The sequence below is a fragment of the Mobula birostris genome, chromosome 24 (genome assembly GCF_030028105.1).
Source record: "Mobula birostris isolate sMobBir1 chromosome 24, sMobBir1.hap1, whole genome shotgun sequence".
Classification (NCBI taxonomy): domain Eukaryota; kingdom Metazoa; phylum Chordata; class Chondrichthyes; order Myliobatiformes; family Myliobatidae; genus Mobula; species Mobula birostris.
In genome coordinates this window covers 1,018,661-1,037,348 of record NC_092393.1, presented here as the reverse complement: position 1 = coordinate 1,037,348, position 18,688 = coordinate 1,018,661, and the positions used below count along the sequence as shown (strand labels likewise).

At 44.0% G+C, this 18,688-nt stretch overlaps 1 protein-coding gene across 3 annotated transcripts in view; it reads right to left on the bottom strand.

Annotated features, from left to right (window-relative positions):
• xylt2 (xylosyltransferase II) overlaps positions 1-18,688 on the bottom strand; it is a 312,882-nt gene that overhangs the window by 34,864 nt on the left and 259,330 nt on the right. For all 3 annotated transcript variants that reach the window (XM_072242003.1, XM_072242005.1, XM_072242004.1), the window contains 2 exons: positions 13,274-13,450; positions 4,223-4,482 (listed from right to left, as the gene is read on the bottom strand). In XM_072242003.1, the coding sequence (XP_072098104.1) occupies positions 4,223-4,482; positions 13,274-13,450 (437 nt within the window). The remainder of the gene's footprint in view (positions 1-4,222; positions 4,483-13,273; positions 13,451-18,688) is intronic.

The following is an 18,688-nucleotide window of genomic DNA, read 5'->3' as shown; positions in this document are numbered from 1 at the left end:
ACGGCTGCAGGAAAGGAGGAAGTCATGGAGAGATTGTCGACTGAGTCTCTGTGAGTGGAAGTTGGGAACAGGAAGGGTTCAATAACTCTACTTTTTTATAGACCACCCAATAGTAATAGGGACATCGAGGAGCAGACAGGGAGACAGATTCTGGAAAGGTGTAATAATAACAGGGTTGTCGTGTGCAAGATTTTAATTTCCCAAATATTGATTGGCATCTTCCTAGAGCAAAGGATTTAGATGGGGTGGAGTTTGTTAGGTGTGTTCAGCAAGGTCTCTGTCACGGTCCCGATCATTCCCAGGTTCTCTTTAAATTTCCTTTGTGTCACGATTGGGACTGTTAACTCCTTGTTTTCCTTTAATTCACTGTTTCCCCGTGTTTCTTGGGCTCTGTAATTAAAGGCACTTGATTCTTAGCAGAATGGTCAGTATATAGTGTCGGGCTTACTGCTGCTTGGGGCTAGACTGTCACCTGACGTCACCACACGTCACCAAAGCAAGTGCAAGCAAGACACCTTGCTGGAACGAGCTAACTCACATCGCCAGAGCGAGTCAAGTCTTCTCCCTGAAGTGAGTGCCAGTAAGTCGCCCCTCCTCACTGGAGACACCTGTCAAGTTACCGCGCCTGAGCGAGCCCGCTATGCTACCTCACCGGAGCGGGTCCGTCAAGTTAACCTGCCAGAGTGAGTCTAGAGCTGCTGTCTGTAGTTCTGGGGCCGAGTCGAGAGCTTGCCGCTACTTGGAGCCACTTTGTGCCAAGATAAAAGAACTGACTATTGTTGTGTGGTTTTTTCTCTTCGTGTCCTCGCCTCTGCTGGGTAGGTCCGGCCGTTTGCCGCTACCCTGAGTTGAGAACTCTCTCTTCGTGTCCTCATCTCCACTGGGTAGGTCTGGTAGTTTGCTGCTACCCTGAGTGGGGAACTGTCTCTTCGTGTTCTGTGCCCTGTATCCAGGGAAGGGTCCCGGCTCTGTGTCCTGCATCCAAGGAAGAGTCCCGGCTCTGTGTCCTGCGTCCAAGGAAGAGTCCCGGCTCTGTGTCCTGCGTCCAAGGAGGAGTCCCGGCTCTGTGTCCTGTGTCCAAGGAGGAGTCCCGGCTCTGTGTTTCGATAATCCGAGTTCTCAGTCCAGGCTCCGATGTTCCGATTTCCAAGTCCAGGCTCCAATGTTCCAAGTTCCAAGTCCGGGTCCGAGTCCCAGGCCAAGCCCAGGCCCTGAGTCCCAGTCTAAGTCCAAGGTCCGAGCCCAACTCCAGCCATGCATATTCCAGTTCCACTACATTCACTCCTTGATGTCTCTCTGTACAATCCTTGCTTCCCTTCTATCCTCGTAACTATTAATAAACTCTATTTCTTGTTCACGCTACAAAACGTGTTTGTGTCATGCATTTGGGTCCACCTGTGTGCCGCACTTGTGACAGTCTCCTGACACAATATGTAGATAAGCCTACAAGAGGAGAGGGCTGTACTTGTTCTGTATTGGGAAATGAACCTAGTCAGGTGTCAGGTCTCTCAGTTGGAGAATATTTGGAGAGAGTGATCATAATTCTATCTCCTTTACCATAGCATTGGAGAGGGATAGGAACAGACAAATTAGGAAAATGCTTAATTGGAGTAAGGGGAAATATGAGGCAATCAGGCAGGAACTTGGAAGTATAAATTGGGAGAAGATGTTCTCAGGGAAATGTACGGTAGAAATGTGGCAAATGTTCAGGGGATATTTGCGTGACGTTCTGCATAGGTATGTTCCAATGAGACAGGGAAAGAATGGTAGAGTACAGGAACTGTGGTGTACAAAGGCTGTTGAAAATCCAGTCAAGAAAAAAAGAAAAGCTTACAAAAGTGTCAAAAAACTAGGTAATGATAGAGATCTAGAAAATTCTAAGGCTAGTTGGAAGGAGTTTAAGAATGAAACCTGGAAAGGGGCCATGAGAAGACCTAGGCAGGCAGGATTAAGGAAAACCCCAAGACTTTCGTCAAGTATGTGAAGACCATGAGGATAAGACGCGAGAGAATAGGACCAATCAAGTGTGACAGTGGAAAAGTGCGTATAGAACCAGAGGAGATGGCGGAGGTACTTTGCCTCAGTATTCACTATGGAAAAGGACCTTGGTGATTATAGCGATGACTTACAGCGGACTGAAAAGCTTGAGTATATAGACGTTAAGAAAGAGGATGTGCTGGAGCTTTGGAAAGCATCAAATTGGATAAGTCATCAAGACCAGACGAGATATACCCCAGGCTACTGTGGGAGGCAAGGGAGGAGATTGCTGATCTGGCAATGATCTTTGCGTCGTCAATGGGGACGGGAGAGGTTCCGGAGAATTTGAGGGTTGCAGGTGTTGATCCCTTATTAATGGTTGGTAAGTTGATGGAGAAGATCCTGAGAGGCGAGATTTATGAACATTTGGAGAGGCATAGTATGATTAGGAATAGTTCAGCATGGCTTTGTCAAAGGCAGGTTGTGCCTTATAAACTTGATTGAATATTTTGAGGATGTGACTGAACACATTGATGAAGGTAGAGTAGTAGATGCAGTGTGTATGGATTTCAGCAAGGCATTTGATAAGGTATCCAATGCAAGGCGTATGGAGAAAGTAAGGAGGCATGGGATCAAAGGGGACCTTGCTTTATAGATCCAGAATTGGCTTGCCCACAGAAGGCAGAAGTGGTTGTAAATGGGTCCTATTCTGCATAGAGGTTGGTGACCAGTTGTGTGCCTTAGGGATCTGTACTGGGACCCCTCCTCTTCATGATTTTTATAAATGACCTGGATGAAGAAGTGGAGGGATGGGTTAGTAAATATGCTGGTGACACAAAGGTTGGGAGTGTTGTGGATAGTGTGGAGGGCTGTCAGACGTTACAGCAGGACATCGATAGGAGGCAAAACTGGGCTGAGAAGTGGCAGATGGAGTTCGACCCAGAAAAGTGTGAGGTGGTTCATTTTGGTAGATCAAATATGACGGCAGAATATCGTATTAATGGTAAGACTCTTGGCAGTATGAAGGATCAGAGGGATCTTGAGGTCCGAGTCCATAGGACACTCAAATCTGCTGCACGGGTTGACTGTGTGTTTAAGAAGGTATATGGCGCACTGTCCTTCATCAGCCGTGGGATTGAATTTAAGAGCCAAGAGGTAATGTTACAGCTTTATAGGACCCTGGTCAGACCCCACTTGGAGTATTGTGCTCAGTCCTGGTCACCTCACTACAGGAAGGATGTGGAAACGATAGAAAGGGTGCAGAGGAGATTTACAAGGATGTTGCCTGGATTGGGGAACATGCCTTATGAGAATATGTTGAGTGAACTTGGCCTTTTCTCCTTGGATCAACGGAGGATGAAAAGTGACCTGATAGAGTTGTATAAGATGATGAGAGGCATTGATCATGTGGATAGTCAGAGGCTTTTTCCCAGGGTAACACGAGAGGTCACAGTTTTAATGTGCTTCAGAGTAGGCACAGAGGAGATGTCAGGGGCAAGTTTTTTTAAGCAGAGGGTGGTGAGTGCATGGAATGGGCTACTGCTTACAGTGGTGAAAGTGGATGCGGTAGTGTCTTTTTACAGACTCCTGGACAGGTACGTGGAGCTTAGAAAAATAGAGGGCTATGGGTAACTCTAGGTAATTTCTAAAGTAAGTGCATGTTCGGCACAGCATCGTGGGCTGAAGGGCCTGTATTGTGCTGTAGGTTTTCTATATTTCTAAGGATGTAGGCCAAATATGGGCAAATGGGACAAGCTTAGATGGGTACTTTAGTTGGTAGTGGACAGAAGGTCCTCTTTCTGTTCTGTATGACTCAATGATTTTATCATAGAATAGATTATATGGCAAGCAATCTCCAGCAAGGAAACAATAATTTTACAATTTTCTCACAACATCCTTAAATAAACACAAACTCCACATCAACTCATGGGAATTCCTGCTCCAAACCACTCAAGTCCTCAACAAAACCATCTGTGATGGTACTGATTGCACTGAATCATGTTCATGTCCTGTAGTCACCGTGGGACCACCATCAAAAATTATGGCATTCATTGTTTTTCTTGATACTATAGTTTCTTGGAATGTGCTCCTGGAATAATCAGGAGTAAGAAGCCTAATTATTTCTCAGTGTCCAGTCTAGAGCTACATGGACAAGTAGCTTGCTCCTTTATTTCGTTGCCAGGAGCCAAATGCATGTAGGGTGTTTGATAGCGCGGCTCAGCTATTGGACTGTGTACCTCCATACCTGCAGTGGCTGGCTCTTCCTTGTTGCTCCATCTGCAGTTTGCTCAGGCCCAGCTTGAAGAAAGCCAGATAGCTGGTAATTGCAACATCAGTGAGACTGCTCAGCCCGTCCACATGGTCAAAGACATTCTCCCAGTAGGCTTTCAGAGCTGCTGTCCCAGGAGGGTAACTGCCATACAGATGCGAGTCCAAGATGTCAATGACCTCCTGATTAACAGTTGATTCAAACTTTCTTGCAAAAAATGTTGGTCTTGTCATTTGCTGTAAACAAAGATACAATAAAATGAACAAGAAAGGAGTAATGTGCACACCGTTCGTTTAGGTTTTTGAAGAGTGAGAGGGCGACCACAGGCTGTCACATTACAACACACACAAAATGCTGGAGGGATTCAGCATGTATTTAAATTATCATTTGAGAGGGTCTTTCCTGGGTCCAACATTGAACTGTCATTACAAAGAAGGCATAGTAACAACTCTACTTTGTTAAAGGTTTACGAAGATTTGGTATGTCATCTAAAACTTTGTCAAACTTCTGTAGATGCACAGTGGAGAGTATACTGACTGGTTGCATCATGGCCTAATATGGAAACCCAGTGCTCTGAATGGAAAAGCCTACCAAAAGTAGTGGTTACAGACCAATCCATCACAGGTAAAGCCCTCCCCGCTATTGTGCAGATTGACAAGTACCGTTGTCCCAGGAAAGCAGTATTCATCATGGAGCACCCCTACCATCCAGGCCATGCTCAGTTTTAACTGCTGCATCAGGAAGGAGGTTCTGGAGCCTTAGGTCTCACACCACCAAGTTCAGGAACAGTTATTACCCCTCAATCATCAGCTCCTGAACCATAGTGGATAACTTCACTCATACCAACACTGAGCTAATTCCACAATCTATGGACTCACTTTCAAGAACTCTACAACTCATGTTCTGAATATTTATTTGTTTATTTGTTTATTTCTATTTGTGCAATTTGTTGTCTTTTGCAGATTGGTTGTTTGTCTTTGTTTATGTGCAGTTTTTCATTGATTCTATTGTATTTACTATGAATGCCTGCAAGAAAATAAATCTAAGGGTAGTATACAGTATGCGACAAATATGTATTTTGATAATAAATTTACTTTGAACTTCCCCTTGCATGCAGTCACCTAGCCACTTGCCTCCTGCAAATGAGGAATGACTACCTCCCTTTGTTCTTACCTACCAGCTCCTCATTTTCCCATGAGCTGAAGGTCATCCAGATGTAGCTCCAGTTCCCTAACATGGTCTGTAAGGAGCTGCAGCTTGATGCACTTTACGCAGATGTAGTTATCAAGGAGACTGGAGGTCTCCATAACTCCCACATCTGACAAGAAAAAAATACCACTGACCCTGGGCCCATTGTCACTACTCAAGCGAGGTCTAAAATCTTAACCATAAACTTACCTCACCCTTCACCTCTTTTTGCCAAAGCCTCGAAGTAAAACCTCAAGATCTCCACTCTAACTGTCCTCTCCAACAATGATCGCTCCACTTACACCTGACTTGCTTTTATAGGTCTTTCCCAAATGCCTAATAAACTGTAATAGTTCAAGCCCACTAAAAATTTCCATGTTTTAAATCTCATGTGCACTCACCTCCAAATAAGTGACTGCCTAAGATGACTCCAGTCTGCCAAAAAGTTCCAAAAGGTTCCACCTACATTTTAAATCTTGTGCTCACTCACCTCCAAACAGGCAATTGCTCGCAATATGTCAGACCTGGCCAAATTACTCCCAGTTGCACGTGCTACATATTCTAAAAACAGAAGGACAGCGTAGGTGAAAGTAAGGCTGAAAATCTGGGGCAGCAGAGAGGGATTGTGTTCTTCGACCCTTGGAATTTATTCTGGGACAGAGGTGACTTGTACAAGAGGGATGGGTTGTACTTGGAGGAGATTGAGGAAAATAAAGCAGTTAAGTCAATCAAATATAGTAGGTAAAACAAGTACTGGCAGGACCGGGAGTCACGACCTTGGGTCATTGGTAGAATATTCTGAGGGCTCTGAATTTTTTGCTGTTTTTTTTGTTATTCTCTGCATTGTATTAATTATAATTATTTGTATTGTTGTGCTACTGTGTTTTTTTAATGTTATTGTTGGGTCTACTCTAATTTGCATTAGGGTTAGGGTTAGCATTAGGGTTCAATTGTCCTTAATTACTTCCAATTAATTTTCTGAGACTTTGCAGGTGCCCAATTGAGTATCCTTGGACTTTTGTCTCATATTCAAGTAGTTACTTGTTACGTTGTAATTAATCTGGGGTTTTATCTGCTAAGCACAGAATCTTTCATGCCCTGTACTGTATTTAAAGAGGCAGTGCGAAACCCTTGCTGAGTGAAGTCCTGACTGAGTTACTCAAGACCTTGTAAGTTCTACTGTCTTACTTTGTCTCTTTTGTTAATAAAATTCCTAGTTTTGTTTAACTCTTTAGAGTCTTGGTGTAATCCTGTGCTGGTGTCTGAAGATGCAGTGGGACACAGGGAGTAAGGAAGATGTATCAGGCTAAATTGTATTTGGGTAAAGCAGAGAATTCAGTATATTGGTACATGGGATTATGATATTGTAACTATTACAGAAACATGGACTGGCAACTCAATGTTTCAGATACGAGAGGCCCAAGTGAGGTGGAGTTGTATTTTTGATTAGGAAGGACATAAGATATAGAAGCAGAAGTAGCTCATTCAGCCCATCAAGTCTGCTCCACCATTTAATCATGGCTGATCCAATTCTTCCAGTCATCCCCACTCCCTTGCCTTCTCCCCATACCCTTTGATGCCCTGGCTAATCAAGAACCTATCTATCTCTGCCTTAAATGGCCTCCACAGCAGCTTGTGCCAACAAATTCCACAGATTTACCACCCTCTGACGAAAGTAATTTCTCGGCTTCTCTACTCTGAATGGACGTCCTTCAATCCTGAAGTCATGTCCTCTTGTCTGAGACTCCCCTACCATGGGAAATAACTTTGTCATATCTAATCTGTTCAGGCCCTTTAATATTCGGAATGTTTCTATGAGATCCCCTCTCATTCTCCTGAACTCCAGGGCATACAGCCCAAGAGCTGCCAGACGTTCCTCATACGGTAACCCTTTCATTCCTGGAATCATTCTCGCAAATCTTCTCTGAACCCCCTCCAACGTCAGTATATCCTTTGTAAAATAAGGAGCCCAAAACTGCACACAATACTCCAAGTGTGGTCTCACGAGTGCCTGATAGAGCCTCAGCATCACATCCCTGCTCTTATATTCTATACCTCTAGAAATGAATGCCAACATTGCATTCACCTTCTTCACAACCGACTCAACCTGGAAGTTAACCTTCCAACATTGTATTTCATTTGCCACTTCTTTGCCCATTCCTCTAAATTATCTAAGTCTTTCTGCAGGCTCTCTGTTTCCTCAATACTACCCGCTCCTCCATCTATCTTTGTATCATCAGCAAATTTAGCTATAAATCCATTAAGCCCATAGTCCAAATCATTGACATACATTGTAAAAAGTAGCGGTCCCAACACCGACCCCTGTGGAACTCCAGTGGTAACCAGCAGTCAGCCAGAATAGGATCCTTTTATTCCCACTCTCTGTTTTCTGCCAATCAGCCAAGCTAGTAACTTCCCTATAATTCCACAGGTTCTAATCTTGCAAAGTAGTCTCCTGTGCAGCACCTTGTCAAAGGTCTTCTGAAAATCCAAGTACACCATATCTACTGCATCTCCTTTGTCTACCCTGCTTGTAATTTCCTCAAAGAATTGCAGTAGCTTAGTCAAGCAGGATTTTCCTTCAGGAAACCATGCTGACTTTGGGCTACCTTGTCATATGCCTCAGGTACTCCTAACAATCGATTCCAACAACTTTCCAACCACTGATGTCAGGCTAACAGGTCTATAGTTTCCTTTCTGCTGCCTCCTACCCTTCTTAAATAGCAGAGTAACATTTGCAATTTTCCAGTCATTTGGTACAATGCCAGAATCTATCGATTCTTGAAAGATCATTGTTAATGCCTCTGCAATCTCTCCAGCTACTTCCTTCAGAACCCAAGGGTGCATTCCATCAGGTCCAGGAGATTTATTCATCCTCAGATCATTAAGCTTCCTGAGCAACTTCTCAGTAATAATTTTCGCTGCACATACTTCACTTCCCTGACACGCTTGAATGTCCGGTATACTTCAGATGTGTTCCACTGTGAAGACTGAAGCAAAATATGCATTCAGTTCCTCTGCCATCTCTGCGTCTCTCATTACAATATCTCCAGCATCATTTTCTATTGGTCCTATATCTACCCACAACTTTTACCCTTTATATACTTAAGAGCTTTTAGTATCATCTTTGATACTAGTCACCGGCTTCCTTTCATAATTCATCTTTTCCTTCCTAATGACCTTCTTAGTTTCCTTCTGTAAGTTTTTAAAAGCTTCCCAATCCTCATCTTCCCACTAGCTTTGGCTTCATTGTATGCCTTCTCTTTTGCTTTTACTTTGGTTCTGACTTCACTGTCAGCCATGGTAGTGTCCTTCTTCCATTCAAAAATTTCTTCTAATTTGGGATATATCTGCCTTGCACTTCCTGCATTTTTTGCAGGAAGTCCATACATTTCTGCTCTGCTGTCCTTCCTGCTATTGTCCCTTTCCAGTTAACCTTGGCCAGTTCCCCTCTCATGCCAACACATCATGGCAGTACTTTAAGAAGATATTTCTGGATCATCCAGTGAGGCCGTATGGATAGAATTTTAAAAATATGGTTAGAATGTAAGAATATTATATTGCTTAATGGTGGGGTTCCATGACATAAAAAAAGGTTGGGAACCTCAATCCTACAGCTTCCTTAACAGTCAGCAGGAATAGGTTTTAACTGGTCCAGAAGGTGAGATCACATGAGACCCATGGAAAGCAAACCTGCTGGACATAATATTGGCTTGATGGGAAAAGGCACAGGCTATTAGTGGGGGAGTGGGCTGCTTTTCAGAATGGAGGCCTGTGACAATGGACATGTCACAGGAATTGATGCTGACTCACTTGCTATTTGTTATCTGTATTCATGACTCGGATGAGAATATAGCTGGCGTGATTTGTAATTTTATGCTCATGGCATTGGACAGTGAAGGAAGTTGTCTGTTACAAAAGGATCAAGATCAACTAGAGGCATATAAAATCATGACAGGCATACACAGGGTCAATATCTTTTTCCCATGGTTTGGGAATCCAAAACTGGGGGACAGAGGTTTAAGGTGAGAGGTGGAGAGATTGAATAAGAACTTGAGAGGCAACTTTTCCGGCCAGAGGGTGGTCAATATATGGAATGAGCTGCCAGTGGAAGTGGTTAAGCCAAGTACATTAACAACATTTACAAGATACTTGAATGTGTACATGGATAGGGAAGGGAAGTGGGCTAAGCATGAGTAATGTGATGAATGTAGATGGGAATTTTGCTTGGCATGGATCAGTTGGGTCAAAGGCCTTCCTTCTGTGTTGTATGACATTGCAACTGGCAGACTGGACAAAGGAATGACAGTTGGAGCTTAATTTAAGGAAGTGGAAATAATGGATTTTAGGAAGCAAAACCAGGACAGGAATGACAAATACAGTGCCCTGGGGAATGCTGTAGAACAGAGATACCTTGGGGTACAAGTACAAAGATCCATGAAAACAGGCATACAAAGTAGTGAAGAGAGTTCATCGAACTGGGTGCAGCACATCAGAGTTGGAATATCATGATGCTGCACTTGGAATGTTCTGTGTATTCCTAATGATCTAACGATAAGAAAGAGGTAGCTGGGCAGGATGCAGAGAAAGGTCACAAGAATTGCAAGGACTGGAAGGCCACAAGACCACAGATCCAGGAGCAGAATTAGGCCTTCTAGCCCATCGAGTCTACTCCACCATTTCATCATGGCTGATCCAATTTTCCCCTCAGCCCCAATCTCCTGCCTTCTTCCCAAGTCCTTTCATGCTCTGACCAATCAAGAATCTAACAACCTTTGCCTTAAATATACTGTACATAAAGACTTGGCCTCCACAGCTGCCTGTGGTGAAAAATTCCAGAGATTCACCACCCGCTGGCTAAAGAAATTCCTCCTCATCTCTGTTCTAAAAGGACATCCCTCTATTCTCAGGCTGTGTCCTCTGGTCTTAGACTCTCCCACTATAGGAAACATCCTCTCCACATCCACTCTATCAAAGCCTTTCACCATTCAATACGTTTCAATGAAATCACCCCTCACTCTTCCAGTGAATTCCAGTGAATACAGGCCCAGAGCCAGCAAAAGCTTTTCATATGACAAGCCATTCAATCCTAGAATCATTTTTGTGATCCTCCTTTGAACCCTCTCCACTTTCAGCCCATCCTTTCTAAGAGGCTCCAAACTGCTCACAATACTCCAAGTGAGGCCTGACCAGTGATTTATAAAGTCTCAACATTACATCCTTGCTTTTATACTCTAGTGCTCTTGAAATAAATGCTAACATAGCATTTGCCTTCCTCACCACGGACTAAACCTGCAAATGAATCTTTAACGAATCCTGCACAAGGACTCCCAATTTCCTTTGCGCCTTAATTTTTTAGTGTTCAGCATGAGGGGTTGTCTTTATAGAGTTGTGTAGCCCCTCACTGGGCTCATACAGACATCCCACCTCTCCCGGAAGTCTCCCACAAATTGATGGTGCTATCTCCCTGAAATCAGTTTCTGCAGGGTGGGATGTCTGCTCATATCCAAACATGGCTCGATAGCTACCTCTGCTAACAGCCACGTAACTCAGCAGTGAAGAGGCCACCTTTCACAAACAATATACATCTAGGGTTGGTATGATTTGGGGTTTAACCAAACAGAGATTAAAGAAACCTCGATATGTGCAAATGCTGTGTAAATACTGCCTATACACAATTAGCGGGTGGCATGTACAACATAAAATTATAAAGAAAGCATATTTACTAATTTCAGCTTTATCAGTTGTTACGACAAAGAAAAGAAAAAATAAATAAAGGGGCCCATTACCATAAGACCAAGACATAGGAGCAGAATTGGGCCATTCAGCCCATTGAGTCTGTTCCACCATTCCATCTTGGCTGATCCCAGATCCCACTCAACCCCATACACCTGCCTTCTCACCAATCCTTTGATACCCTGACCAATCAGGAAACTAGCAACTTCTGCCTTAAATATACACACAGATTTGGCCTCCAGCGTAGTCTATGGCAGAGAATTCCACAGATTCACTACTCCCTGGCTCAAAACATTCCTCCTTACCTCTTCTATAAGGTCACCCCTCAATTTTGAGGCTGTGCCCTCACGTTCTGGATACCCCACGAGAGGAAACATTCTCACCACATCCACGCTATTTAGTCCTTTCAATATTGGTAGATTTCAATGAGATTCAGACTCCGCCTCCTCCCCACATTCTTCTGAATTCTAGTGAGTACAGACCCAAAGCTGCCAAACACACTTCATATGTTAACTCTTTTCATTCCCGGAATCATCCTTGTGAACCTCCTCTCCAAAGACAACATATCCTTTTTGAGTTATGGGGCCCAAAACTGTTGACAATACTCCAAGTGAGGCCTTACCAGTGTCTTACAGAGCCTCAGCATTAATCTCGCTTTTATATTCTATTCCCCTTGAAATAAATGCCAACATTGCATTTGACGCCTTTATCACATACTCAACCTGTAAATTAATCTTTTGGGAGTCTTGCATGAGGATTCCGAAGTTCTTCTGCACTGTTACAGTTAAACCAGTCTAAATGTGTACATAACGTTAAGAGCTCGTATCTTCCAAAGCCGGGTATAACTGTTACTCATGGTACCGAACCTACAGTCTGCGTGAAAGGACCAGCTACCGTCCGAACTTCTCCTGAAGTCCACCTCGAACAAACTGGCTCTTTCTCAGGAGGCCCCTCCTTGGAGCCATTCATCTGCATAAAGCACTTCTTGCAATGGCGACTCTCTTTTCTGTGGTATCTTCCCTCCTGACTCACTCTGCAGCTCCCGCCAAAAAGACCACGGATCAGACTACTGTCCATCACAAATCACTCTCCGCCTTGCCCTCTTGCACTTTCTCCAGATCCCGCCGTCCTGATTGGCTGACACAACATTCCTAAGCTGAACAGCAGGGCTCTTACCTTAGCCAAAACCAAAACATTCTACCAGCAGAACATATTGTTTTTGCACAAACTGCTAAATCGAAATACTTACATTATAGCAGTAGTAATCCTAAGCAGGGCATTACGGTTGTAAAGGGCACAGACGACACGAATGCTAAGTCTTTCCCAGGGCAGGGGAGCCTATAACTAGAGGTCATCGGTTTAAGGCAAGAGGGGAAAGGTTTTAAACAGATGTGAGGGGAAACAGCTTCACACAGACTGGTGGTTATGTGCAATGATTTTCCAGTGTTAGAAGCAGGTACAATTACCCGTTTGGGGAGATACACACACAGAAGGAAAAGGTTCAGAGGGATGTGGGCTAAACACAGGCAAACAAGACTAGCTCAGGTAGGCACCTTGGTTGGCATGGATGAGTTGGGCTGAAGGGTCTGTTTCAGACTGTGTAACTCTATGACTCTGTGGAATGCGTAACAGGATTCCGGTGAGTTGATGATGTGGATGTGAAAGGGTCTCGCTAAGTTAACGTTCGTGGTGATTTTTACAGTGAATGCTCGAGTGATACAGTCAAGCTTCAGGGTATTGCTGGAAAGAGGCCGGTGGATTTGAAGCGATCAGTTGAAACAGAACCAGCTGAGCTGGGTACCGAACCACTTGCATTTCTGAACAGCTGGATAGCATATGGTTGGAGCTTGAATCTACTTCTAGGTTCTTAAGTATTTTAAATTATTACACTGGGATCTGAACCCACATTCTTGGTATAATTGGCTTAGAAGTGGAATAGCTATACTATCACACCTGCAACAGTGCATTATCAAAGTAAATGTATTATCATTGCACATATGTTAACATATGCTACTTTGACCAATGTTCCAGACCATGTTTCACATTTACACCCTGTGAACAGTGTGAGTATTCCACCTGACAAAGGAGCCAAACGCTCTTTACCTGAAGCCTTATGAAGTCTTGTGGCTTGAAGTCGTTTGGTGAGCAGCCGCACCAGTCCACAATGTGCTTGTACTGGCACTTACAGCCCAGCTTTCGGTTCCAATTGGTGACGCGCAGGTTGTTATCCACTAGCGTCTCACACATGTGGCTGTTTTCCAACACAGTGTGAAAGAAAGACTGCAAAAGAGAAATGGGGGGAAAAGCACTGAGAGAACAATAATCTGCATACATTGGGGGGAAAAGCACTGAGAGAACAATAATCTGCATACATGGTGGACTCCAGGATTAATGTGCTGGGCCCGGAACAGTGTACGGTGTGCACATGACTTACAGCAACTTACCTCAGAAGACTTGCACACTGCAGGCTGTGCAAACAATGAAGAGGATCATTTTCCAATGCTGGTCAGTAAGAATGGTTTTGTATTTCCTGAATAGTATGGCTGAAAACATGTGTTGTGTGGTAGTGGCAGGTTAAAAACATGTTATATTGATGAGGTGAAAGAGGCAAGATGGAAGTAAAACTGCACATCGAGTGTTGACCTTTTATATGTATTTTAATTTTTTTTCTTTAATTGGGTTCTTTCAGGTTTCTTGCTTTGTGACTACCTGTGAGCAAACAAATCTCAAAGTTGTATAATTTATACTTTATTTGATAATGTATGAATCTTGAATCTCAGTGGCTGAATGTAAAGTCAAGTGGGTGAATTAGTGACTGAGGGACTACAGGTTTCCCCCGCTACCCGAAGGTAGAGCGTTCCTATGAAACCGTTTGTAAGCCGAAATGGCGTAAAGCGAAGAAGCAATTACCATTAATTTATATGGGAAAAATTTTTGAGTGTTCCCAGACCCAAAAAATAACCTACCAAATCATACCAAATAGCACACAGAACCTAAAATAACACTAACATATAGTAAAAGCAGGACTGATATGATAAATACACAGCCTACATAAAGTAGAAATAATGTATGTACAGTGTAGTTTCACTTACTAGAATTGGGAAGATTTGGCCAAAACCAATTTGTAGAAAAAAATCAGCACATACACGCATGCGCACACACCTGCCTGCGCAAAGCTTCATGGTCATGGTAATCTTTCTTGGGGTAAACACAAGTTTAAAGCAGGCGTCTTTTTTCGTAAAAGCGAAACTCCTCTTTGGTTAGTGAACACAGGTACTAATGTAGGTCTTTCGTAAAAGCAAAACTCCTCTTTGGTTAGTGAACACAGGTACTAATGTAGGTCTTTCGTAAAAGCGAAACTCCTCTTTGGTTAGTGAACACAGGTACTAATGTGGTCTTTCGTAAAAGCGAAACTCCTCTTTGGTTAGTGAACACAGGAACTAATATAGGTCTTTCGTAAAAGCGAAGTGGCGTAAAGCAAACGTTCGTAAAGCGGGGGACACCTGTATTTGCAAAGGCCGGTGTTCTATATTGGGTGTTGGATATGGGATGTCCGGGAGACTCCCAGGCCTCCCGGATGGCCACATCTGTGCCAGGTGTGTCGAGCTGCAGCTCCTTAGGGACTGGGTTAGGGAACAGGAGCTGCAGCTCGATGACCTTCGTCTGGTCAGGGAAAGTGAGAAGGTGATAGAGAGGAGCTCTATAGTCACACCGGGTTCTCAGAAGACAGATAAGCGGGTAACGGTCACGAGAGGGAGGGGCAAGAGTCAGATACTAGAGAGTAACTCTCTGGCTGTTCTCCTTAACAATGAGTACTCCTGCTTGAGTACTGTTGCCGGGGGGGGGGGGGGGGAGAGGAGGAGGGAAGGACGACTTTCCTGAGGGAAGCAACAGTAGCAACAGTAGCCACAAAGGAAGAGGATGGCAGCAGTGATAGGGGACTCTATAGTTAGGGGGTCAGACAGGTGATTCTGTGGACTCAGGAAAGAAACACGGATAGTAGCTTGCCTCCCAGGTGTCAGGGTCCGCGATGTTTCTCAACATGTCCACGATATCCTGAGTGAGAAGGTGAACAGCCAGAGGTCATGGTACATACTGGTACCAATGACATGGGTAGGAAAAGGAAAGAGGTCCTGAAAACAGGCTACAGAGAGTTAGGAAAGAAGCTAATAAGCGTTACCTCAAAGGTAGTAATCTCGGGATTACTGCTTGTGCCACACGACAGAGAGTATAGGAATAGAGTGAGGTGGAGGATAAATGTGTGGCTGAGGGATTGGAGCAGAAGGCAGGTATTCAAATTTCTGGATCATTGGGACCTCTTTTGGGGCAGGTGTGACCTGTACAATAAGGATGGGTTGCACTTGAATCCTAGGGGGACCAATATCCTGGCGGGGAGGTTTGCTAAGGCTATTGGGGAGAGTTTAAACTAGAGTTGATGGGGGTGGGAACCGAACTGAAGAAATGGAGGAAGGGGCGGTTAGCTCACAAATAGAGGAAGCTTGTAGGCAGTGTGAGAGGGAGGACAGGCAGGTGATAGAGAAGGGATGCGCTCAGAATGATGGCTTGAGATGTGTCCATTTTAATGCAAGGAGTATCATGAACAAAATGGATGAGCTTAGAGCGTGGATCAGTACTTGGAGCTATGATGCTGTGGCCATTACAGAGACTAGGATGGCTCAGGGGCAGGAATGGCTACTTAGAGTGCCAGGCTTGAGATTTTTAGAAGGACAGGGAAGGAGGCAAAAGAGGTGGGGGCATGGCACTGTTGATCAGAGATAGTGTCACGGCTACAGAAAAGGAGGAGGTCATGGAGGGATTGTCTAATGAGTCTCTGTGGGTGGAATTTAGAAACAGGAAGGGGTCAATAACTCTACTGGGTGTTTTTTTATAGACCACTCAATAGTAACAGGGACACTGAGGAGCAGATAGGGAGACAGATTCTGGAACAATGCAATAATAAGAGTTGTCGTGATGGGAGATTTTAATTTCCCCAATATTGACTGGTGTTTCCCTAGAGTAAAGGGTTTAGGTAGGGTGGAGTTTGTTAGGTATGTTCAGAAAGGTTTTCCGACTTAGTATGTAGATAAGCTTACAAGAGGAGAGGCTGTACTTGATCTGGTATTGGGAAATGTACCTGGTCAGGTGTCATGTCGCTCAGTGGGAGAGCATTTTGGAGATAGTGATCACAATTCTATCTCCTTTACCATAGCATTGGAGAGGGATAGGAAAAGATAAATCAGGAAAATGTTTAATTGGAGTAAGGGGAAATATGAAGCTATCAGGCAGGAATTTGGAAGCATAAATTGAAAGCAGATGTTCTCAGGGAAATGTACGGCAGAAATGTGGCAAATGTTCTGCATAGGTATGTTCCAATGAGACAGGGAAAGGATGGTAGGGTACAGGAACCATGGTGTACATGAAGATATTGTCAAGAAGAAGAGAAAAGGTTACGAAAGGTAAAAAAAAACTAGGTAATGATAGAGATCTAGAAGACCCTAAGGCTAGCAAGAAGGAGCTGAAGAATGAAATGAGGCGAGCCAGAAGGGGCTATGAGGAGGCCTTGGCAATCAGGATTAAGGAAAACCCCAAGGCATTCCTCAAGTATGTGAAGAGCAAGAGGATAAGACATGAGAGAATAGGACCAATGATGTGTGACAGTGGAAAAGTGTGTATGGAACCGGAGGAGATAGCAGAGGTACTTTAATGAATACTTTACTTCAGTATTCACTGTGGAAAAGGACCTCGGTGATTATAGGGATGACTTACAGTGAACTGAAAAGCTTGAGCATATAGACATTAAGAAAGAGGATGTGCTGGAGCTTTTGGAAAGCATCAAGTTGGATAAGTCACTGGGACCAGACAAGATATACCCCAGGCTACTGGGGGAGGTGAGGGAGGAGATTGCTGATCCTCTGGCAATGATCTTTGTTTCATCAATGGGGACAGGAGAGGTTCTGGAGAATTGGAGGATTGCAGATGTTAATCTCTTATTCAAGAAAGGGAGTAGAGATAGCCCAGGAAATTACAGACCAGTGAGTCTTACTTCAGTGGTTGGTAAGCTGATAGAGAAGATCCTGAGAGGCAGGATTTATGAACATTTGGAGAGGCATAATACAATTAGGAATAGTCAGCATGGCTTTGTCAAAGGCAGGTCGTGCCTTACGAACCTGATTGAATTTTTTGAGGAAGTGACTGAACACATTGATGAAGATAGAGCAGTATATGTAGTGTATATGGATTTCAGCAAGGCATTTGACAAGGTACCCCATGTAAGGCTTATTGAGAAAATAAGTAAGCATGGGATCCAAGGGGACCTTGCTTTGTGGATCCAGCATTGGCTTGCCCACAGAAGGGAAAGAGTGGTTGTATTCTGCATGGAGGTCAGTGACCAGTGATGTGCCTCAGGGATCTGATCTGGGACCCCTTCTCTTCGTGATTTTTATAAATGACCTGAATGAGGAAATGGAGGGATGGGTTAGTAAATTTGCTGATGACACAAAGGTTGGGGGTGTTGTGGATAGCGTGTTTAGGCTGTCAGAGGCTACAGCGGGACATTGATAGGTTGCAAAACTGGGCTGAGAAGTGACAGATGGAGTTCAACCCAGATAAGTGTGAAGTGGTTCATTTTGGTAGGTCAAATATGATGGCAGAATATCGTATTAATGATAAGACTCTTGGTAGTGTGAAGGATCAGAGGGATCTTGGGGTCCAAGACCATAGGACACTCAAAGCTGCCATGCAGGTTGATTGTGTGGTTAAGAAGGTATACGGTGTATTGGCCATCCTCAACCGTGGGATTGAGTTCAAGAGCCAGGAAGTAATGTTACAGCTATATAGGACCCTGGTCAGATTCCATTTGGAGTACTGTGCTCAGTTCCGGTCACCTCACTACAGGAAGGAACTGGAAGCTATGTAGAAAGGGTGCAGAGATTTACAAAGATGTTGCCAGGATTGGGGAGCATGCCTTATGAGAATAGGTTGAGTGAACTTGGCCTTTTCTCCTTGGAGCGACGGACGATGAGAGGTGATCATGTGGTTAGTCAGAGGCTTTTTCCAGGGCTGTAATGGCAAACATGAGAGGGCACAGTTTTAACATGCTCAGAAGTAGGTACAGAGATGATGTCAGGGATAAGTCTTTTACGCAGAGAGTGGTGAGTGCGTGCAATGGGCTGCCAGAGACGGTGATGGTGAGTGCGTGCAATGGGTTGCCGCTGACTGTGATGGAGGCGGATGCAATAGGGTCTTTTCAGAGACTCTTGGATCAGTACATGAAGTTTAGAAAAATAGAGGTCTATGGGTAACCCTAGGTAATTTCTAAAGTAAGTGCATGTTCAGCACAGCATTGTGGGCCGAAGGGCCTGTATGGTGCTGTAGGTTTTCTATGTTATGATAAGATTACTTGATATTAACAAAATAAATCATCTAACTGGATTTAAATGTTGGAGCTATGATCAAGGTGTTAAAAATTGGACGTATGAATGACAGTAAAGAAGGAAGTTGCATGTTGCAAGATGACAG